General features: G+C 39.9%; 1 protein-coding gene across 12 annotated transcripts in view; it reads left to right on the top strand.

Annotated features, from left to right (window-relative positions):
* The window catches only part of SMYD3 (SET and MYND domain containing 3), a 385,946-nt gene extending 361,636 nt beyond the window's left edge, over positions 1–24,310 (top strand). For 10 of the 12 annotated variants that reach the window (XM_059468066.1, XM_059468065.1, XM_059468071.1 and 7 more), the window contains 2 exons: positions 17,908–18,016; positions 23,624–24,310. In XM_059468066.1, coding sequence (XP_059324049.1) covers positions 17,908–18,016; positions 23,624–23,725 — 211 coding nt within the window. In that variant the 3' untranslated portion in view covers positions 23,726–24,310. Of the gene's footprint in view, positions 1–9,704; positions 9,801–17,907; positions 18,017–23,623 lie in introns of those variants that run through there. The other 2 variants (XM_059468069.1, XM_059468067.1) reach the window with 2 other exon arrangements.
* Positions 24,311–25,082: the final 772 nt, after the last annotated feature.

Raw genomic sequence — 25,082 nt, 5'->3', positions numbered from 1 at the left:
TGGGCTTCCTACTGCTCTTCATCAAAACAGGATGTTTAAAGTGCTGCATACTTTAGTATAGAAAAAGGCATATAGAGAAAAAAAATTCAAGATCATTTCCTCTGAAAGGATCCTTTCAAGATCTTGGTCTGAAATGTACTAATCAAAATACCTGGTTCTGCCTCATTTAGACTTTCAGTATAATATTAACTCCTGATGTGACAGCCAAGTGAGAGCATTTTGATATTTCAGTTTTGACAGTACTGTATCTTTAGAGGCCAAATCTTTTATTGTGAAATGTATCTTTCTAGCAAAGCAGCAGTAAGGATTTATCACAATGAGTAGCATTGGGTTCTTCTGATCATTTGTATCACTATTTAATAATATTAATAATATTAATAACAACAACAACAACAACAATAATAATAATAATAATAATAATAATAATAATAATAATAATAGTAATGCTGTCCACATTGCTATGCCTTATGCACATTTACCAAAGATAAAATGTCCTCATTCCCTGAAGTATATTTACATTTGTAATGTTAATTTCTGCTAATTCATGTGTCCTGTCGTCAAATGTGTTATCACAGTAAGGAGCACAGAGCTTTGCAAATACATTTTTGTTCCATCCTCTTTCTAGGAGCATTGGTAGACAAAAAAAATTTCTCACTATCACACACTTCCTACTCTTACTATATCCTCAGTGCTATGTACTAAATATAACAATATATTAAATTAAATAATTCAGCCATACTTTGATATTTAGGAAGCTCTTCTGTGCTGGAGGTCAGCATGAACAAAAGCCATTGAGACCCAAATGAAGACATTTGGTCTGGTTTGCCCTTCTCCCCATAACACTAAACAGAAATTCTTTTTGAATGTAGGTTGGTTTTCAGTTATGAGAAGATTTAAGAATTACAGAGACTTTGCCAATATAATGTAAAATTTTCTGCTGTTCAGAGGACACTGTATGTATGTGGGGTGTGGTATAAAACCCAGCCTAAAATGCACTGTAGGCAGCTTAATATTTTTATTAGCTCTATACCAGTTTAATGAAATTCTTCAAAATGCTGAAATGTTTTTATTCATAAGTGTTTTTCTTATGTATGCAATATGCTTTGCTATTCCTGAATGATTACAACATCTCTGGAGAAGGAAATGAGGTAAATATTGCAAAATACAAAATATTTTTCAAATGCTAGAGCACTGACCTTATAAAACGAAGATGCAACCTTGAGTCAGACAGCCAAGAGCTTTTTAGCACTTTAATGTAGCAGAACTCTACCAAAGGGGCAAATTTTTGCATTACTTTGCTATTGATGTGAATGCTGCAGCTGCGTTTGTGTATCCATATTCATTATTGCTAGTGTTCCTCCTGGATTATGACTGATCCAAAAGAATCTGAATCTTCATTTTGAGGGTTTTTCTATTTTTATTTTTTTTCTTTGGTGGAAATAGACATGAGGAATACTCAAGGCATCCATTATTTTTTTTCCACAATTTGCTGGAAATGGCAGAAGGTATTAAAAAATGAAGGCAAACATATCTCATGGTATTCAACTGATTGATCATTAAAGCACCATTGCATTTTTCATGGTAGATTGTGTTTGTTTTCCAAAGAAATTAGAAACTGTGGCCCTTTGAGAATTGTGCTTTTAGTCTCTAGACATTTATTGCTACAGCATGTAGTAAATGTGATCATTGATGAAGTTTGCACATCCAGCATATTTATATGAGGAGGTTTATAGTGTAAGAGGTTTTTCTCTTTGGAAGTGTGTTGCTCCTGTAGAAAGGCACTGTGCTGAAGCTTTCCATATTTATCAAAGATTAGTAAATGAAAAGCAAAATCAGTCATTCTATATTCTCATTTCAATTTGAAGAATCAAAGTGTGACACAATTTATGCCACAGTTAGGAGTCTGAGGCAACATGACAAAAAACTGAGATCATAAATTAATCTTGAATTATTAATGCTGAGGAATATTCAGTAGGGGGAGTTGGATATTCTGAATTTCCTTCTCAAGGAGTCCTTGACTGTGCACTGCATATACTGGGAAACTGGGAAGATAAAGCTTCCTGTCCTGGCATCTAAAGTTAGATTTCTGTGAGCTGTCAGCATGAATACACTGTTGGGATAAATCCTACACTTGCTGTCATGTAAGAGTTTTCTGAAGTCACGTTCAACTATAGTTATTAATATGATTATTTGTTAACTCTTTAGAATCAGCTGCAGGAAACTCTGGAAAGGATTTGGACACATAATTAAAGGGTGGGAAAAGGTAAAAATTCCTCTTTCTTCAGGTAATGCAGAATACGTTGTTTCTCAAGAGTTTTAAATGAGGCAATGGTGATATTTTGGCAATCTGACATGCAGTGAAAAATCAGGAGAGATGGAGATAAATTAAGTTGGAAAAACATAAAAAGGTTTCTCAATTCTGGTATTGATAGATCAGATATGATCTTAAAGGACAAATTCCAACAGAATGCAAAGCCTGAATTCTGTAGGCTTTCAGAGCAAATTTCACCCAGGAAGTATCTGACTTTTCTCCAGGAATTATGAACACAATTATTCCAGTAGTTTTTCCTCTATGTAATAATTTAGCATGGATCTAAGTGGCTGAATACTTGTCAAAATGTTTCATGTCTTAAATAAAAATGCTAAAATTCTGGAGGTAAGCAGAGATTCCAGATTTCAGGATTCTGCCTTCCTTAGAAATGATCACTAATGCAGAAATGTAAAGGAATGGAGAAACATGTCATTACTAAGAATCCATGAATCTTAAATAATTGCTCATCAGGGATTAATACCAAGTCCACATATAATGAAATTTAATCATGCATCTTAAGTCTTATATTTGTGTGAACAAAATGAGTAATTGAAGGCTTGTGGATCTTGTGAGCCTAGTGCAGTATTTGTTGTTTCCTGCATTTCCTGATGTAGAAATGAATTTTATGGACTACAGCTAAAAGCTCTTCCTTTAGAAGATCAAGACAGAGAAATAATCTTTTTCTTCAGAGTACCATCCATCTTCCTCTTTAGGGCAGCTTAAATGGGAAAATTTAGTACTGTGGTCACTGTTTCTTGCACTTGCTTTGTGCTTGTAACCACTTTGTTTTGCTGTGAGAAAGGGAAGAGACAAATACAATTGAGGTAACAATGTCTGCAAATTTAGATTTTGATTTACTAACAACCTCCTTCATGTTCAGATTTCAGCTATCTTGACAGGTATATTCAGAGGGGATGAAATTCACATGCAGACAGCCCCAGGCTTATGCACCATATAAATCCTCTCTAAGCCTTTAAAATGTGCTTTAAGTGGACCTAATTGATGTACAGGACCTGTACTGGCCCTTATACACATGGGAGAATTGCTTCCAGTTTTTAGGCTTGAAATAATTAACTATTGTACTTTCCTTTTATTCTTTTTGATCAGATTTCATTTCCCTAGTAAACCGCTTTCATGTTGCCTTTTGTTTAAAAACAAGCATAGTGGAATATTTGAGATCACGATATGTATAAATTAGATGTAAACACAAATTAAATGTATATTGGAAAGATCAGTGCTCAATAAAAATTCAAATCAGTTATTTGAATCTGATAAGGCACCGTGTGATCTGCGCAGTATGCACATGGGGATTCTGCAGAAAATCCACTAAACACGATTATGGGAAAGTACACATTTTGTAAAGGACAGAATTCGTCACATCCCTTAACAATTCTTGAGGCATGGGTGGAGATTAGAATTACTATAGCAACTGATTATGTGCTTGCTGGTGGGTTAGTAGTTGCTAGTACATTAAGCACAATATGCCATTTCTAACTAATACTTCATAATTTATAGTTATTGTACCATCAATTTTGGATCAAAATGTAGCACAATGAATTAGGCTGCATTATTAACCTAATAATGGAAAATATAATCTTGTGTCTAGTTTGACTCTTGTCCCATTTTGTCTAGCATTTTATAGAATATTTTTTCCCTTCAAGATTAGCCAGTTTCCTAGCTACCTCCTGTTTGTTTGGAACAAATCATATAAAAACCATCAAATTTTGTTCTAAAGAGAGGACAATTACACTATATTCATCATAGGATTTTATCTTTACATATATTTTGGACCAATGATCACAAGAGTAAAGGGCTTTTGGTTTTGTGGCATACAATTTTTGTTTGACCAAAGCTTGTGTTTCAAGGGTAAATAACCCAAATAGATTTTAGAGTGCTTTAATTAATCTTTTCAAATACATGTGTTTTTTTAATTTACTGCAGTCTGGCCCAGTTTGCTTTGGAAATGAATCAACCTAAATATGAAATAACTCTGTGTTAGTTTTCAGTGACAGAAGCTACAACATGGCTGAAGTGATTATTAAGTGATTAATTTTAAATTCACACTGTTAATGAATTCAAATTAACCTTGAAAGTCTATAGGTAGACAAACTGTCTCTGGTATTATGCAGAAGAATTATGTTTTCCAAGAATTGCAGTTATTTCCAAACTCCTCCTGAAAATCAGTCTGCTTGCCCCCATATTGTAAGTGCTGAAAATTTGAAGTTGTAATTTGAGAACAGTTTCATATGGCAGTTACAATTTCTAATCAAGTCTGATAGTCTCATGTACACTAGCAAGTATAAATCTGAGCTTCAGTCAAGCACTCTTGCTCCAAAGTATGTATGAATTGTCTTTAACCTATTTAAGTTGTTGAATTTCTGTAAGGTAGAGAGGAACAGAAGAGGTGAGTGTATGTGCTCTGGCATGGAGACAGAACAAGGCATTCCTGCACTCTCTAACCCAGTAATCTCTCAATTTATGGCTTCTCTGTTGAGGGGAAGATAGCCTCGTTCAGTGATTGTTTTCTGATGTAAGTATTTCTCCACATGAAATTGGCTTGAACTATTATGTCTTGTGTGTTGTATAATATTGTATGATTTACTGTATGAAATTACTTGAGCTGCATTCTATCACGTAGGAATACAAAAAAATTGTGTCATGGGTATATTTAATCTGTCTGGGCTCATCTTTTAGGCAATCTGCATATCTGCATGCATTCATTTTAAATCTACTTATGTCATGATGGAAATACTTTTGCTACACAGTAGTATTCATGCTGTCAGTGTACATCCATGCACAGCAAAATTTCCCTCTTGGCTCATCTCTATTCATAAACAAATGTCACAAAGAAGTTAATACTCTGCAGTTTTATAGCAACTACTGTATTGTGCCTCAAACCAGCATTGGCAAAAGGTACGTATTTTGCAAAACTCATTATTAGCATTATTTGTACTTTATAGTAACTTATAAAAACTTGGAAGAACTTTTTATAGAAGCTACAACTCTCATCAGCTGTCCCTCATAAGGGACAATGTAAATAACTAAATATCGAGGACTCTGATAAGGTATATCATTTTTTTGGCCCAAAAAAAATTCTGCTGAAAGCCAGTAAGAAATTAGGAGAGCCTTTTTAAAGATGTGTCTTTCATGAAAAGTGGGAGTAAGTGGACCAAGAGCATTACTTGATGTACCAGCATGAGCACAGAAAGAAAGAAAATACAGATCAGAGGGGCAGCATGAAATCCTTGTTATTACAAAAGCTTGCAGTGCCATGATGTGCATTTGCAGGGTAATTCCAGGAAAGATCTCCATTTTTCTGGGAGAGAAGCTGTCACCTAGCAGAGGCCTTTTTCTGTACTCTATTAAGATACATCTAGTTCAGCATGAAATAGAAACTGGAAGGGATACAAAAATCCTCAGAACAAATGCCATGAAAGCCAAGAGATATCTAAGCCATATATCAGACAAATCGCAAATTGACAATCAAATTGTGGTACTTTGCAAAATCAGAAGGAGCCATGACATTTTATTTTTGCTTGAGGCAAGTAAATGCCATTTTAGAATTTGATGACTTCCTCGTTCTATGGATTCACATTTAATAGCAAAGACTCAGTATGTGGTTTTCCCTGTGCCTCACAAAAGGGTATTGACAGATTTCTTCTCATGCCTGGCTCCTGTACGAATTTAGAAAGATGCCCTTTAGGCTGCAGAGATTAATGGACATATCATAGATCAATGGGTGGTTTCCTGAGGCCTTATGGACAGTACACTATTGCATATCTTAACATGTAATTTGCAGTGCATAAAGGGAGTTTACTTTGAAACAGCTGTTAGTGGTCTAGCAGTTCCTTCTAAAATGGATATTGTGCATCCAAACAAGCAGTCAGCCTACACAGGGCTTAGCACTTTGGTTATAGGTAGGTAGAGAGGACCCTGGAGTGAAAGAATATTAAAATTGTGAATAAAAATGTAATAAGAGTTGGTTAGAGGGGAAAAAAGGCAGCTTGTTAGGATAGAGAATATTGAAAGAAGAAAATATAAAGGTAAGGATAGAGAAAGTATGAAAGAAAGATGCAAAAACTAGAAGAGGAAAGCAGAGAAGAAAAATATCTGGGAAGAAGGAGAAAAGGGAATTTCTTCTTACTGTTTGGAATAATGAGTTGTGAGACAGACTGAAGTTCTGCCTCAAACACAGCTGGTATATGTAACAGGAAACCAAAAGTAAATATTATGCCAGAGAGCTTTAGCCAACAAAGGGGTATAACCTGGGACATGGGATGAAATAGTGGTCCAAGACCCACAGATTGATTACCCTGACTGCTCTGCTGCACTTGCACAGCAGCTTGCTGGAGCTCTCCCCCATGTGCTGGCTAGTGTTTGAGCTAGAACTGTGAGCCTCGTCTCATGGCACAGAGGTCCACTACTGGGAACTGTGAGCCAAGAGTTACAGAGTCTTTCTTTAGCTCAGCAGGAACCAAATAACATTGATAGAAAAAAGTAGTACTTGACAGAGTCCACATATGTTTTTTTTTTCTTTTTTCCTCATTTCCCCTCCTCCATCCCCACTCATCTATAAATCAGTGTGGTAATTACCTCCATACAATCAGCTGAGAGAGAATGTGGTTGCTCACTGTTTCGTAATTTTAGACTGTTACAAGCCATTTACTCATGTGCTTTAGGCATGATTGTGCAGTTGTGGCTCCTCTTTTGTGCCTGTGCTGCCCTCAGTGAGTGGGGTGCAGGGTAAACATTTGCCAGATTGTGTCAGAGGATTCTTGTCCAAAGTGTGCTCCACCACAATCAAGTCTCTGTCAAGTAACTCCAAAGGATTTCCTCTGCAGCTTCTAGAGCAGGTTTTGTGGTTGGTTGAGGTTTTTTGTTTTGTTTGTTTGTTTGCTTGGGGTTTGGTTTCGTTTGGTTTTGTCTGTCTGGTGGGCTCAAGGCCATAAGCTTCAGTGACATGTTCAGCCACTGCACTTGTGTTCTGGCCCAGAGAGGTGCCCACCCTTCCATGGCTCTCCTTACAAAGGGCTGGAGCTCTCATGATTGGAGAAAACATCCTGCAACAGATCCATTATGTATTTTTATGTATTTGGCACTAGGTAGCAGAAAAAATAGCTAATTCTTTAGGAAGTGGACTCCTGTGTATTTTGCCCTTTATTTTCAGTCTGGGAAGACTTTGTTTCTGTTTTTATACAAGAGATGTATTCAGTAGGTCCCTGAATGCATTGCACTTCAGCTTAAATGAATTGTTCATCACTATCTTGCCTATAGAAATATACCCTCATCATGTCAAGATGTGGACCTCTAATGACCTAATCTAGAAATTCAATCCAAAACCTCATGCTGAGGAAATTTGATAGAAAGGGCCTATTGGAGAGTATCTTTCATGCTCTCATATGTGTCTAAACAAGCCCTGAGTGGCTGGGCCACATAACTATAGCTAGGTACAATTTTGAAAATCCTTACAATCTTTTGGAACAACAACATATAATTACGAAATTGTGTCTTGAGATCTTCCCTTTAAAAATTTTTACCTCGTGCCTGTACTGCCAAGGTGCAAACATACCCATTAATCAAGGTGTACCACAACCCTGTCTTTCCTTGAAAAATGCTTGCTCAGTGAACATGCTACTTTCAATTACAAACAGAGTTCAAGCATGCCTTGGCCATTTGAAGTATTGCACACTGTTTTCCATGCTGTGAAAAGGCACTGTGGTGTGTTACCTGAAAAAAAATCTCTCCTTTATATTCAGCTAGCATTTCAGGCAGCACTTTGGAGCCTGGGAGAGATTATTGCTCATGATTGCTATTCATAAAGTTCATAGCTGGTCTCCTATTTTTTCTGTAAAGAATGCTATTTCCCCCCTCCCATTTCTTCCAGATTGTTTTATTTCCTAGGAAGCTCTGGAGCAGTTTACATGCCTTTTGGGTCATGCAAGAAATTTTGTAGCCAGCTGAGCAACTGGATGGAAGTTACGTGTTCTCCAGCACGGACAGATGGTCTTGTTTGGCTGTCACATTTTAACTCTGTAGCCTACCAAGGATTTGTCGTTATTTTCAGAGCTATTGCTAATATTTTGGACTCCTACAGAATCTTCCTATAGAAGTCTCGAAGCTCTTCACAAACATGATAGTATTTAGCCCTCATATTAGTCTACTGAATAAAGAGATTAGTATTGTCATTTTACAGATGGAACAGCTGAGACATGAGGAGGAGTAAGGCTAGTTGTCTAAATGAGATATCTGACGTCAGGTAATAGAGTTCTTGTTCAGACATGCTGGTAACAAGTTATGCATGAGAATGTCACTAAATTTTGGAAATGCTAATTCAGTTGCTGTTGTTGCTATTATTTTTTACAACAAGAATTGTATCCAACACTATAGACAAACTGAAATGGCAGCTGGTAAAGCACAGACCTGACAAATATTGAAAGGTGACAACATGGTGGGAGAAAGGGAAAAAAAAAAGGAAAAGAGAGGTGACCCTGTAAGGCAGATGTGGTCAAAAATGAACCTGTTATCACTTTTGTATTACAGCAGACTTCTGAGGTGATCTGAGATACTGGTGAGTACAGAGAAGACATTTTGCACTGAAGATGTCTGTGCCACCAGTTCCATCCTTCCTTCTGCAGCTTGTGAACACCCATATACACTCACTGACTTCTACAAGCTTTGCTGATACCAGTATTTAGATGTGGGTGGCTCAGATACAAGGGGACTCGTGTCATAGCAGAGGGAATCAATTAGAGGCACGTAATAAGTGACTTACACAGAGATCCATCAGTGCTTTACATTTTCCTGTCACTCTCTGTGGATGAAGAAGAGAGACCATGCAAACCTGTAGGTCTCTGATTAAGACCAAAGTCTAAACTTGGTTTTGTACCTGCAATCTTGTATTCTCAGCTGCATGTAGAGATAGGGAAAGTGAGTCATTTTTCATACCATCAACAGCTGGTCAGAGGTTCATTGCTGGAGGAGAAGATGATGCCAAGATCTTTTTCACAAATTACAGTGTCTTTAGTGTACATTTCCCTTCGGTTTCTTCCTTCTCTTCCCATGCATGTTCTCTTTAATTAGCTTTCCTTTTGTTCCTTTGCTGCATTTCTTACCCTTCTTGTGTTTTCTGGCATTCTCCCAATGCAATCTGTATGGCTTTTAAAATAATTTTATAAATCCTTGAACTAAACTGTTGATCTTAATCTCTTACTCTCCCGGTTATGCAAGGCAGAGACAGTGTGTTCCTATCTGCAGTGACAGCCCACACTGCCATCTTTATCTGCAGAAGTGGTGAATTTAGGACAAAAAAAAATCCTAACAGCTACAAGATGTTTTGAAGCTCAGCCAGGACAAAGAGACAATATTATAAAATCTTTTCCTGTTTCCATTCCAGATTGGGCGCCCTTTCTTTCCTTAACATCTCATAATATCAGAGGAGGAAAGAACATTGAAGTGGACAGTTCAAACTGAGAGAGTTAGCTTTTTAAGTGGATGAGTTCAATCAAGAGCCAAGATGAAAATTGTAGTTTATCCCATTTTTTCATTTTATTGGAGTTATCATTCAAATCTTGGCAGAGACAACATCTGGAACAATATTCATTTTAATGTGACATAAATTATCATCATAAGGATTATGGCAGAATGATCAGCAGCTAGAGAGAAATAATTTGTGAGATGGATAGCTAACATTTCTTGAGAATTCAGTCAATTAAGAAGTATGATTGTTTATTTGATCACATCAGTTAAATTACTGAAACAAATAGTAATGGAACAATATGAGATGCAGATGTGATGAAAAATATTTTGAAGCATTATTTCACAGATCTAAATCCTGAAGAGTTTCCAGAGGCAGTTGTTCCACAGAAATAATAGGACATTCCTTGAGTGACAACAGAATAGATAAAAGAAACAGAAAAATAAGTTGTCAGTCTGGCACAAAAGTTTCTTAACTATGGGTACTGTCTCTACATTTTATTTACAAAATACAGCAAGCCTGTTTAGCCTCTAAAATTATGTTTACTCCCATTTGGATTGTTAGAGCCAGACAGGTAGGCAAGACAGCCCAAACACAAGACCCAGACGCTGCATGAACCAAAAGCCATCCTAGAGCTACAGTGAAACATGGGTTTAACATTCCCAGAGATTTTATCTTGCAGCATTTGACAAACTATTTCATTTGCCTGGGCCTCCATATCTTATCTGTGCAGAACAAAGACTGTCATGCCATGCACTTTGCTGCTTAGTAGGATGAGGTTCATACATGAGTTGTGGGCATTGGTGAAAATCTCAATACTTGGGGGATAACCAAGAGTTTTGCCAATACAAAACAATCCAAAGAGAGAGAAAGCACCTTTAAATTAGGCTGCAAAAATATACATCCAGGATATATTTATAAGAGTATGAAGTATTCAAAATGAGCTCTGATCAGAGGTGTTAGGTCTGCACATCTGTACTGATAATCACCCCAGCTGGCTCAGAAAATGATGACCATTTTCTGGTGTTATTTGGTTAGACCAGAAGAAGTCTCTTAGGGATAATTAGTAGTTTTGCATAGTAATCAAAGAAAGCAATTTCTGCTGCTTTAGTTTGTAAGAGACCTCCCTGCATAAAATTTCTTCTAATAATGTTTTCCCATTGCTGGCAAAGCATTTTTATAATGCTTTAAGGATGTGCACTAGTGGTTTCTTCCATGAAAACCTCCCTGCTAGTGCTGAGGAGCTGATCCCAAAATCCAAGTGAGAGAGGTCAAATCCAGGAAAAAATAGTAAAGTCTGATGCCAGAATTAAACTGTTCACTGATGCTTTGATCGTCTCCATGAGACACCGTGATAGGGAGATAAAATGGACAAAAAACATTCCAGGGCAGCTGGAGTATATCAGGTCTGCCAGAGGTAAAGGATTTAGCCTTTTATTCAAAAAACAGCATGGCTGCAGAAGGTATAATGGGAGTTGAGAAGTACTGAACTGATTTAAACTTACCTGGTCATCCATGATAGACAGGAAGTTGTTAAGAAAAAAAAGAGAGGGGGAAAGAGAAAGAAAAAACAGAAAGAATAACAGGTTAACATTATTATTATCTAATTTAAAAATTTAATATTAACATGAAAGCCAGGCCAATATTTTTTGAAGGCTTTCACAGGGACCTAAATATTTTACACAGGTTAATACAGATATATTGGTCTTAAAAATTCCAAAGTTCCAACCAGACTGTTTTGAATAGTCAACATTCAAAACAGTCACCTAGTCCATTATCAATGACACATTCCCACTTTCTCCAAAAATAATCCTCCAGGCAAAACTCTTGCACAGGTCTTGTGCTCATTAAAAAATAAAAAAATTGACCACATTATGTATAAAGCTGCTTAAGATTACTTTCTATAAATAGAGCATTTCTTCTTAAGCACTACTTTAGCCTCAAATTGCTGGGTCTGGAGCAGGAATTGCTAAGTGAAATTCCATGCAGATCAGACTTTGACTTGAAGATATTTAAACTCCTAAATGAGTGTAGTCGGTTTACCTGTCTTGTGTTCCTGATGCATGTGATTTCTTTGACTATTTCGTACTTTTCAGCAGAAATAAACATTTGTCCCTAATTTTTTCCTAAAAATATTTACTATTGTTCATGTGTGTAGAACCCAGCCAAAGAGTAGAAATAATATGTGAATTAGTTGACCAGTTTCACATCACTAACTAAAGAAAAAAACAAGTAACTGGACAACATAAAACCCATTGCTAGGCTTCAGTTCAGTGAGCAGCTTTAATGAATGAAGTCAAATAATGAGGAGTTCAGAAATCAAGAACAAGTCAGAGAAAGAAGAGAAGGTTGAACTTACTGGGTGCTGTATTTGTGGTGTATATTTCTGTTGTGAGGCTGATACACTCCTCTTTATATTTTTCTTACCGCCATTGCTAAAGCCCTGGAGCCTCATTATCCCTTCTGTGTGGATGGGGCTCCTGGAACTGCTTTATGTCTTTTGTGGTGTCATACTTACTTGCACTGAAAGCTTCTGAGAACAAATTTACAGTTATGTATAGCCTCACCTTTTACATGTCATCTTAGTAAAGAGACATTATAAAATTTCCATTTCTAACCTTTATTTCAGGTTTTATAAATCCTCCTGCTTCTAATTACATCAGGCTGAAGACAGCAGTATAAATGTTAGCCCCACAGACTGATCTGCAAGGAATGGTAGAGACATCTATTTTAACATATGAGTCATCAGAAAAGGCAGTGATTTTGTATAGTTTCTTTTTTTTTTTAATACTAGGCTTTAATTCACAAGGGAGCACAAAAGCTCTGACTGCTTACCTGGTAATTTGAGATCAGTTGAGTGGAATTAATGGAACTACATTATTAAGAAATAGAAGGAATTGGCTAAATTTTGTCAAGGGTTGTGGCTTTTACACTGTTCCTTACATGAAACACAAGAGATTCAGAGCTAATACACAGAATGAAGAAAAAAATACTTTTCTTTATAAAGTATATGAATAGTGACTGCTCTGGGGGTTAATCAAGGCAAACCTTGAGGCTGAATTACCAAGAGGAGCAGTGGATTTCCTTAGAAACAGCTACTGTTTTACATAGTATAGGCCATTTCTTTGCTGAGTGAAAATTGGTATCCTTTTCATTTGGGAATGAAATGCAGGAACTGCTGCTGCTTGGAACAGTGAAGCACTGGTGCAAGCTACCTGAATACTGGGAAATAGCTTTCATTTGTGGTTCTGAATAGTTAGCTAGGTGGTGCCTTCTTTATGAAGTGTGGCAGGCACACCCCAGGATAAAGACTGAGCCAGGGATTACCTGAGAGCGTGTGCCCCCTGCAATTCCATCAGACAGGACGGGTACCTGCAGAACAGGCACCGAGAGCTGGCCAGGGTGCTCCCTGCTGGCTTTGCTGGGCTGACACGGTCAGGGAGCCAGCATGCAGGGCGGGGTGTTGTGGCCCAGGTGAGCAGAGAGCTAGACAGGTACAGTCCTGCCTGGGGGGTGCCATGGTTGTTGGGCTGTCTGTCCCCTGCTTGATGCCACTAACAGCAGGGGTGCCACGGAGTCTGTCCTGGGACTTGTCCTGTTTAACTCCAATGACCTGGAGGAGGCAACAGAAAATACTTCTGTGGGGTTTGCAGGTGACACCATGCTGGGGGGGCCAGCTGACAGGCAGGAGGGCAGGCTGCAGGAGCAGGCCAGCATGGATGCTGTTGGGCATAGATGGGAACAAAGCTGTGCTGCCTCATAAAAGCAGAGGATGTGGTACAAAATGTACGGCTCCTTCTCAGCCTCCTCCAGCCGTCTTGTTTACAGCGCAGCTTTATTTGTTAGTTGTATTTTGTTTAATCTCTCCTTGCAAGTGATCTACTGGGCATTGACCAGTGCCAAGGGCAAGGAAGCATCACTCCACAGAACTATTCTTACTTACTTCAGCTTTCAGTATGTTACTGTTTCCCTTCTTGTCCCTCAGGCCCTCATAAATCTCATAAAATCCTTTTCAGATTGAAATCCTACTCTTCCCAAGCTGCAACATGTTTTACAGCATGTATTTCTCTATAGTTATCTTGGTCTCTTGTTGACAGTCTTTAGGTATCAGTTCCTTGGCTGGTAAATATCTTCCTTATTCTTAAATATATCCACTTGCTTTTGTTCAGAGCAATGCACGGGGATAATAAGTTGGCCCACAAGTGCCTGAAATGGCTTCGTTCTTTCTGTCATGCCAGTGTTTCATAATACTGAATCCTAGGAATGTCTTGAAGAAGCCAACAGCATCTTCCCCCTTGCACATCTCCCAGAAGAGCTGCAAGCTGCCTAGATTTCTCTAGTAAACTCACTCAATGGATGTCCTTCCATAAACAGTGTTCCAGTAGTTTAATAGATTTATTCCAGAATATGAAAATAAACAGTTGTTCCAAATGCCAGTTTTAAGACTTGCAAAATGGAACTATGTACATGCATAAGATGAGAGCATAAATCAGCTCAGTAAAACAGCTTTGTAAATATTTATGAGCACAGGGCTCCTCATTTCACACATTTTACTTCTTCTCTGTCCTCATCTTAAGTTTTCACTTACTTTAGTTTATGGCTGGTAGTTTGGGCTGTGTACCTGACATTGCTGAATTGCTGCCTGTTTTCCCTGGCATTGCACATACCACAATCCTAGACCTTTAGTGACTGGAGGTGAATGCATGATCTGTAGAAAGAAACACATTTGCATGGAAGGGCATATTCTGAATTCTGATGGACCCACATTGTGTTGTGTGAAGTTCAGCAGGCACTGATGAGCTAAAGCACAGCCTGGAGTTTCCTGCTTGAGCTGCCACCCCTCATCTGGCTGCAGGTGAGGCAGGACCCACATTTCTTCTTTGTGGTGGTATCAGAATGGGGCTAGTTATTCAGAAGGGTGAGGAAAGGAAGATTAAAAAGATGGTTAATAGGATGAAGGATAAAGGTGTGGAATGACAAAGATGTAAAGCAGCTGTGAAAGAACAGTGGCAAAGGAATCAGAGCTGTCAGGACCCAGCAGAAACAGTCTAATGGGGCCTACAGAGATGGGTTATCATCTCATGCAAAAATCTTTGTCTCCCTGTCCACCTTCTCCTGTGGCCATGATCCTTCCCCAGACATCCTGGCCTTTGGGTGGCACAGAGGAGAGGAAATGCCATTTTCACTCCTTCCTTTGCAACAGTCACAGAGGAGAGAAGAAGGGTGTAATCACACATACATTTTCTTTTCAATTTTATGAAGGTGTTCATGTGCTCATTATTTCCATTTGTGTCCATGTTAGTGCTGGAATTTCTATTACTCTTCATCAATTCACGCCAAAATCTCTGCATTTTCTCCCTATTTCACTAGTATCAGATAGCACCATGTTGATATAATAACCAGAAACAAATTCTAAAAATAAACCTACTGATAATTTCCAAGTGTTTTTTTAACTAGACCCTTGAAGTTCCTGAGTGGTCAGTGGACTGAGATAAGTGCTATCATTTTTCTTCTCTCTTGTCTGCTGACTTTTCAGCCTTTTTGAACTGCAGCCCACAAGGGGGTTGAGCAGGAGGTGCTTGTGGCAATTCAGGATGGATTATTCTCATTGAGGAATTGGCTTCTGTTGTTTCATGAGAGGCTTTGGCAGATCAAAAGCTGTTGCTGCTGAGATCCTGCCAGGCATGCTTTCCATGTATTTTTGTATTTCTTCACTGAAACTGCGTGGGATCAGTGGAATAGGGGAATTTGGGTATGAAAACATTTTTCATTATGTTTACACATCCAAATTAGAGATTTATAAGGACAGCCAGATATGCTGCCATTTAAAAAATTACTTGTATTTAATTGTGTTTGCATTTTTATTAGGGAAATATAACAGAGAAAGATAACTTATTAATTTACATGCAGACTTATCAGAAGATTTCTGTACATTGTACCAATTTACATCATTTAATGTCTTAGCATGTATTTAATCATATTTATGCAAATTTAAGTGTCTTCCTGACTGCAGTGGTATCATTCATTAATAGTTATCCTGAACTCTGATGATCATAGATTTGGCATAAACCCAAAAAAATATTTTCTTCAAAAAGTAGATTTTGGAAAGCTTATTGACAATTCTTCCTGAAGTTGTGACTCATTTTGTATTTTTAGACACTGCTCAAGCACAACTGCTGGTGTACTTGAGGAAAAGAAATGCTCTTTGATCAAGTAGGATGTTTGTCTCTGGTGAGCTGTGCTTAAGGCTTTTATTCTTTCATTTGCATAGTCTGCAGTCTCTGGCATTCCCCAGGGATCAATACTGGGCCATTCTTATCCAACTTGCTTATCAGTGGCATAGAGGCCCCCTCAGCCAGTTTGCTGATGGCACTGAACTGGGGGAGTGTCATGGATCACCTGAAGGCTCTGCTGCCACTCAGCAGGATCTCAATAGGCTGGAGAATGGGCCAGAGAGAAACCTGGTGAGGTTCCACAAGGGCAAGTGCGGGGTCCTGCACATGGGGAGGAACCACCAGTGCCAGCACAGACTGGGGACCGACCTGCTGGAGAGAGCTCTGTGGAGAAGGACCTGGGGTTCCTGTGGATGACAAGCTGTCCATGAGCCAGCAGTGCCCTTGTGGCCAGGAGGGCCAATGGTGTCCTGGTGAGCATCAGAAAGAGTGGCCAGCAGGTTGAGGGAGATGATTCAGCCCTGGTGAGGCCAACTCTGGAATGCTGTGTCCAGTTCTGGGCTCCTCAGCACAAGAAACAAAAGGAGATATTGGAGAGGGTCCAGCGGATGCCACAAAGAGGATGAGGAATCTGGAGCATCTCCTGTGAGGAGAGACTGCAGGAGCTGGGCCTGTTCGGTCTGGAGAAGATTCAGAGGGGATCTCATTAATGCATTTAAACCTCTCAAAGGAGGGTGCCAAGAGGATGGTGCCAGACTCTTCTCCATGGTGCCCAGTGACAGGAGGAGGAGCAACGACCATAAACTAAAACATGAGGAAGAACTTCTTTCCATTGAAGTTGGCAGAGCACTGGAACAGGCCACCCATGGAATGGATTCTCCATCTGGAGACATTCAAAACCTACCTGGATGAGTTCCTTTGTTACCTGCTCTAGGTGACCCTGCCTTGATGGGAGAGTTGGACCAGATGATCTCCAACCCTAACTCTTGGTCTCTTCCATCCCTAACTATTCCATGATTCTGGTATAGTTAGTCAAAAAATAGATAAGGTCTTTTGTAAGTAACTTAACTTCCAAGTGTGTCCCTTCACTTCATGGTTCCTGATGGCCAGTTCCAGGCAAGTTGCATCCATGGCTTTCTTCAGCTCCCAAGTTGCTTCTTCAAGATATAATGATCTGCTCATCCAGAACAGGGCTGGGATGCAATCCACGTATGATGAGCCGAGGATCAGTGGAATTTAAAAATGTGGAGCAGCTGCCATGAACATTTCAAGAGCACCCTGAGAGCAATTAATGATGACACCACTCTCCATCTACTTCCTAGAAAAAAGAGAGCATCATTCTGGTTTTTTTTAACAGAACTTCTGTTTCTTTGAAATTAATTAAGAACAGGAAGGTATCCTCATACTAGCAGAGACTTTGTGTAGATGAACAAGACAAGTCTGAGATGTTTCCTTGAATGTGCAGAAACAGTTCTTTTTATGCAACAGGGAGTAGCATACAAACCCTCAGAAGCAGTGGTCATGATGTTACATACCTGCTTTCACTGCAGTCCCACTCCTTCCTCTTGGACAGTCTAGGACTGGATTCCCTGATGAAGCTTCCTCTTAAAATTATGCCTCTCCAGAGACCTGAGATTGTCAAGGACCTCTGTTTGCAACACTAACTACAGTAAATGCTATTGTATTATCCGACAGTAACAAATTAAATAATCCCACTGCCGTCACTTTCTAATGGGATCATGTTAAAGGGATTCCTCTGGGATGGAGAGTAATAATTTACTAATTCCCCTCTGTATTACATGCTTCTCAGTATTGCAGCTAATTTTCTCTGAGTACCTTATTAACATTCACAATGACTTTGCAGTCCCACCCTAATAGCTCTCTGCAGAGGCAGTGACTGTGAAGATGAGAGCTGACAGTGACACATTTTCCTCCTTTTTCCTCTACAGACTGTATTATCCTGGCTTCCATCCACTGAGGGCTGTCCAGCTGATGCGAGTGGGCAAACTGCAGTACAGTCAAGGCATGGTTCCTCAGGCACTGGAAACCTTGAAACAGGTCAGGATGGTGAAATATTTTTTCTCTATCCCGCTCCCTTGCTTCCCTGCTGTGTGATTCCCCCTTGTGCCTTTGGATGCTCCTCACCACTTCTTCCAGCAGTGGTGTTTCCCCAGGCTGCAGCTGGTGTGGTGATGGGTCACTGTTGCTCAGCACAGCATTTCAGGCACTGACATTCCCCGGCATCAGTCACAGCTAATTACAGTTTGATAGCTCAGAGGTGCCTGGATGAAAAATCACTTTTAGTTCTGAAGAGATAAATTATCTCAGTGCTTCATATGTTCCTTATTTCCATAGCAAAGTGATTCTGAGAGCACTGAAAGGACAGGAGCAGGAGGAGAACTGCAGTTTCTACCCTCCTTATTCCCTATCAGGTTCTGTGATTTCAGGCTGGAAAACTTTGTCTTTAAATTGTGAGCCACACTGAAATCAACAGGCATGTCCCTTGATCCCTTGTATTTCTTGTTGTTCATCATCTTTGATCTGGTTTTGCAGCTGTGCTTTGTTAGTTACATTTCAGCTGTAAGCCATCCCTCTTGTACCTGAGCTGACTTTTATATTCATTTCCTTGTACCTCAGGCTCTTATTTGTCCTGCTGTTATATTGCTTTTAGTATCATCTTAAGTATATTAAATAATCCCTTTCCATGTGCAACATGTCCTCAGGATGTAGAATCTTGCCTCCCATCTCAAGCCCTCAATCACTGCTGGGGTGCTTTGCTCCCCCTGGAAGATGTGCTGCCTCCAATTTCCCTCAGAAAGGTCTCGTTCTCTTATGTTATTGATTGTCCTGTGATCAGCTTGCCCTGAAGACACTACATGCTCTCTGTGGCTCCCTGTGCTGGCTCTTGGCTCCCCTCCAGCTCCTGACCCAGCTCCTGGTTGCCTTTGCTGGGTGCTGCCAAACCCCACCTGGCCCAGCTGCTTGCCTGTGTCTGCTGGGCAGGAGCAGGTCCAGCTCTGGCACCAGTGTTGGAAAGAAGTGAAGAATTTGGCTTTACATTCCCTTCAGTTCGTGTCCATGCTGTATGAAGTGCTGTGTGGCAGCTGCTTGGGACAGAAGGGGATGGGTGTCTCCACTGCAGATGAGGGAGGGGTGCTGTTCCCCTCCTGCCCAGGTCCCCTATAAAGATAACATCAGTTCATGACTCTCTAGGTGTTAGTATTTAGTACTTACCTTTTCTTCAACCCCCATATCTCTTCAGTGATTAATGATGCAAGCTGAATAATTTTCATTTGTTGAAGTAATAAATTAGTATTCAATATGATGCCACTCTTGCTAAGTCTTGGTATAACTTAAATCTTCACTTGATATATTTTACTTGAATTATAGCCAATTCTGATCATTATAAAGCAGGCAGAAGAGTAATCAATTCTATTTTATGTATTATTCAGAAGTATGTCATATATCTGTCATGTGCCAGGTAATCCCTCTGCTCTTTCCCCCAAAATATTTATCATTTCCAAACATTCAGTCTTTCCCTTTTAGCAGTGGAATGAGGCTCCAGTCAGAGGAGCTTCTGTTTGGATTGACACTGCCACAATTATATCAACAGGCATTGTTCTAATTGCATTTCTAATGTGATACTGCATTAGATTAAACTGGAGCAAATTCCCCTAGAGACAAATGAATGCTGCTGGTCAGTGAAGGTGGACATTGCAATGGGGATTTATATGTTTTTGGTGAAGAAGCTGCCCATTGCAAGCCAGATTGCTACACTGTGATTCCTTGGAAACTGAGCAATGCCTTACACAGAAACCTTTTCAAGGCTGTGGACCTCCTCTTTCTCTGCAAAGGGACATTAAGGTGCTGCTTGTCCTTCTGTCTCCTACTTCAGTGAGCCTGTAATGGAGGCTCCATTGGTGGTCCACAAGGACACAGTGAGTGCTTTACAGGTGAGGTGTAGAATCTTGTCATGGCTTTGCCCATTCCCTATCAGCCTCCCCATTTTCACCCAAGTGTGGGAGAAGGACAGACTGAGCTCCCACTCCCTGGGAGCACAGCTGAGAGGAGGAAGAACTTCTTGCCATCCTGTTTCTCTGTGTAACTTCTTCAGATGAGCTCTGCCACTGATTCACTTCCTTGCTTTCTACACCGGAACAAATTAGAGGAAGATATAATTCCCAGTTTGTTGTGACTAAAGGATGTGATTCCTAATATTACTCAGATAATGTCCTAGAGTTATATGAGAACGCAATTTGCCCCTTTGTGATTAGATGTGTCAGCAGAGCATGCCACATGCTCAGAGCAGAAACTCGATTACCTTCTCTGCTTCATTGCTCTTCTTAATACACTCTGACACTGAATAGCAGCGTCCTGTTGGAACCCTCGTCAGACTAATTTCACTGTGGCATTAGGAAGAAGGATATGGAAGGTGCAGAGGAATTGGGATCTGAGTGGAATTCACCTCACATATAAATCCTGTTTAATCAGGCACAGCCTCAGAGCTGCTGGGGATTGACAGCCTCTGCAGCAGATACATGCTCTGTTAAAATCAGGGCTTGGCTCTGCAGCCCAGCCCTCACTGCCGCTCTCTGTGCCACAAAAAAATGAATCATTATCCTAACCACCTTGCTCTTAGGGCCCTATGGGTTTAGCTCTCTGCCCTGCAACCCTGAAGAAGGCTTAAATAATGTTGAGGGCTTTAAGTTGGCCATTAGAAAGAAATCACCCCCTAAACTTATATTAGGCCCTGCAGAACGTTATTTGCTAGATTTTGAAATAGAAGTTTTACAGATAGGCAATACTCCACTGGAATGAAAACTGAAGGTAGTATTTTACAACCAACATATTATTTTTAAATTTATATACATATATATGAAAGATCTAGTAGAGGGCAGATTGAGATATAGATCTGGAAAGCTTTTGTCAGCAAAACACAGGAACTGGAGCCCAGTCTGAAAAACAATTTGAAGCACCTGTCATGGCATGGACATGGGAGTACTTTTGTACCCCATGAGCTGATGGGTATGGCTGTCTTGTCTCATGAACATCTACAACAGGTACTGTATGACTTCCCTTCTTATAGAATTCCCTGTTGTGGAGGCAAAAAGCACAGGAACTGGGGTAAAATCCTTCCCAGGTCTCACAGGAACACTGAAGAAATCCCTTCTCTAGGCGTTTGCTTCAAACACTGAGTTGTTTACCAGCTGCCATTGATAGTATTCCTGTGCCTGCTTTAACAACCTGTACTCTTCAATCAAGAAAGATGGAAAAGCACAGATATTCCCTCTGAAATACTAGTCTACACTTCCTGCCACTCTGGCACATGGCCATTTGCTTCCTGCTTTCCCTGTGACAGAGCTGTGCCATCCTGCACCTGCCCACGGTTCCCCACAGCCATGGCCATGGGGATCCTGTCCCATCCCCCGGCAAATCAGGCACAAACACCTGCACTGCTCCTCCTTTACACTCAGGGAGCAGCAGCCCTTCCTCTGCTCTAATGGGGTTTATATTCTTCAGGGCGTAGCTGATGACACCGTGGCCTTTGTTGCCATTGCAGATTTTCAAAATTACATTTGCTCTTTTAGCTGAGAGACACAGACCACACAGAGCACACAAATCTGCTCAGCCTCAGCTCTGCTGGTGAGCTGTGGAATTGGGAGCAGGGGAGTGGACAGAGAACCCACCCACATGTTCCTGCTTCTGTCCAGTAAAACAATTCATTGCACTGGAGCTGAAATTATCCCCAGTTTTGCACTGACCTTTGCCAAAACAGCTACATAGCCTAATACCAGTTGAATTTAGGGATTACTCAAGTCATTGCTGCTCTAACTTTGATGCAGCTAGTTCTGACTCGTATAGCAGTGTGTGAGATGGTGCATTGCATAAAAATTATTTCCTCCAAGGAAACAAACGTATAAAGACTGAGTGCTTTTGTCTGCCATACTTATGAAAGAAAAGAAGTGGAAATAAAATGTTGGAGGTGGGAGAAAGGCAGCAATGGTAGCATTAACTCAAGATTAGGTTTGATGTTAAGGATTATTGGTTTTTAATGGAGGTATATCTATACAGACATCTCTGACTGTGCATCTCAGGGTGTCAGGGTCCAAGTCCATCACTATGAGCCTGACCTCTATCCTGTAGTGGGGCTGAAGATCCAGATCAGCTGCCCCAGGACTGTCACTCAGATGTATCCAGATGCACAGCTCTTAGCATGCATCATTCACAATAAATCCATCAGCTTTCTGAGACAGGTCGTGCCAGCACTGTGCACCAATATGTCAGGATCCAGGGCCAATTCACCCAGCCACTTTGCTCTAGGGTGATCTTCTCCCCTTCTAGTTAGTCTGGGTTCAGCTGCATGTTAAAAATTTTCACATTCCTGATTTTGTTTCACATTTCTTTGCCATTTCTAAAAGCAATGAAAATGTTTTTCCAGCTTTCTTTTTAGCTGTGTAAATTTTATCATTTAGTGGTAGGGCACTGTGGTAGCTTAAAATATATTTGACTCTTTTTAGAATTCCGTGCTGCCTCCCTCTTTTAAGAATTAACAAATTTGACGCAAAAATAAACTGTGCTGGAATTTTCATATGCCTGCCAGTCTTCATAATTTGGAAGTAGGGTTTCATTCATTCATTCCTTCCACAAAAATATATATTTACTTTTGTCTATCCAATTTAAATTAGGCCTCCTCCTCAACATTTCTTCCCCAAGAAGAAATGCTGCGATTCAAAGCCAATTTAGCTGAATTTTGTCATCTACTGGACAAGGAACCCTTTGAAACATAGGCTGCATTTAGTTTTTTGCAATTATTTGGTTTAGGATGATGAAAAATCTCTGATCTTTTCTCCTGCCAGTACACTACTGCCTCCCTTGTTCTATCTTCAGAAGTGCTGAATCAGCTTCCATCTAGGACTTCCCTCCTTGCAGGAGGAATTTAATAGAAGGAAGAAGCAGAAATGCCATATGAAAAATTATGATCTAAACAGGAGCTGGGCAAAGAGCATTGCAGACATGTGTGTGGCAGGAAATCAGCAACACTACAGGCAACATCAGCAAGCATAAATTAGCCCAGCAGTAGAAGATGACAAACACACAGAGAAAAGAGTCCCTGGCAAAAGCAGCACAGACCCATTCCCCTGCATGCCTTTTGACAGTGAAACTATAAATGTCCTCATTTGTTTGATGCTATGTATAGTTACTCCTGAAAGAGTTAAGGTACTTTATTCCATGGGTTAAGCATTAATCCATTTCTAGTTTTACAGTACTTTCAGGCTCCTAACATCATGAACTTCACTGTCATCTTTTAAAAAATGTATCAAAACCTTGACTGTTGTAGTTGACCAATCTTGATACGGCCTTCATGTGTCAGTGGAAAATGAGCTCTCTCTGCTATTCCATACACTCAGTTGTGCAACATATTTGTGGGTTTGAACACCTAGGAATAACGTGTCAATGCCTCCTTCTTTGTCAGGGGCAAATCACTTTAGGATGGGACCATGCACTTTAGGATGCTTCACTCCTATTTCAGCAATTCCATGCATTCAAGCCCCCTGGTGCCAGCCATTTGAGGACCAATTGTTGCATCCCACCCTGCTCCAGGGTCCAGCCCCTTTGCACGGTCTGCACAATGACTAATACGTCTCTTTCTGTTCTTTCCTAAAGGCCTATAATATTATGAAGGTGACCCATGGGACAGATCACAGCCTGATGAAAGCCTTGATGGAGATAAAGGAAGAGTGTGAGGCCATGATGAGAATACAGTGAAGATAATCTCTAGTCTGGAATACAAAGTATTCAAGGACAAAGATCATGTTTTTTATTTAATTGTGAAGCTTCTCAATGGTTTTAGTGTCTTTTCTTTAGGTCCTATTTGCTTTACAAAAAGGTTCAGTCTTAGTTTTGCTGTATGGTCTGAATTGAGTTGGTGTTTGGCAGAATTCCTGTAATTTTCAGAGGATTTTTTTGTCATCAATCATCAGTCTTATTGACAATAACTAACAATACATAATTATTTGATTGTAAGTATTGGGAAATGCATACAGAGTGTTCATCAGTTACAAAGTGATCTAATTTCATTGATATCAGCAGTCAATTTTTTATATCAGTTTATGCCGGTGATTAGGAATCTCTTGTCAGACACATTATAAATTAACCAAATATACTTTTTCGCTTTGCCTTGCCCTTTGGTATGGTTTCCAAAAGCCTGATCTAGTGCTCTTTGACATCAAATAAGTTTCCCAATGTTTTATATGGGATTTTCTTCCCTCCCAATAGATCTGCAGGGCTTCGTCTGTCTTCTTCTTCCATTTCATACCTTATGATATTGAAAACTAAAATGGATTAAATAAAAAATTTTATCATAGGTGGAAATTGCTTACTCTGCTTTTTCTCCATTTTGCCATCTTCAAGAGTTCCTCATTTCATAACAGTTTTAAAAACAGATATTTGGACCTGTGAGCTCAGTGTTATGGCTTCTAGACCTTTCTGAGTCTGTGGGGTTTGAATGTCATATCCCCAGTTAGAGAAGCCCAGAGACCTACAGATGAACATTGTCATCCCTGGGGAAGACAAGGATGTCTTGGAGAGCGCAGGCACACTATTCACCCATGCTCATCAGCAAGAGACTTGTTCTTGCCAGAGCTGTTTACTTCCATTTTTAACACAGAAACAAATATTAACAAAAGCTAATATTTATGAGGGACATTGAAACTTAAATAATTTAAGGCCTTTGAAAGTATTGCTTCAGGTGTGTCACTCCTCTAACAATTTATTGCTGCTACTCCAGCCATGACTGTTACTTCATTAATCCATCTTTGTTGTAAAGTCAGGCTTTTTTCACACCAGTAACCTGACACCATTAATTACTACAAGATGAGAACACATTTAAAAAGAAAATGAACACTCTGGGTGTAATTTACAGCCATGGCACACGAATGCCAGGGCTGAGGAAGATATCTCCTTTCAAGACATTTGAATTTGTTCCAGTGTTTGGAGCGTTCACTTGCCCGGCAGTAATGTGCAGGCAATAACCTCTGAAATGCACTGCATTTCTGGAGTACATAGCATGGCTTCCTGCCAGAGGCCAGCTCCTATCAGCCACCCAAGAAGTGCAGTAATCCCC

The sequence above is a fragment of the Ammospiza nelsoni genome, chromosome 3, assembly GCF_027579445.1.
Source record: "Ammospiza nelsoni isolate bAmmNel1 chromosome 3, bAmmNel1.pri, whole genome shotgun sequence".
NCBI lineage: Eukaryota > Metazoa > Chordata > Aves > Passeriformes > Passerellidae > Ammospiza > Ammospiza nelsoni.
This window is presented reverse-complemented; position numbering and strand designations above follow the sequence as displayed.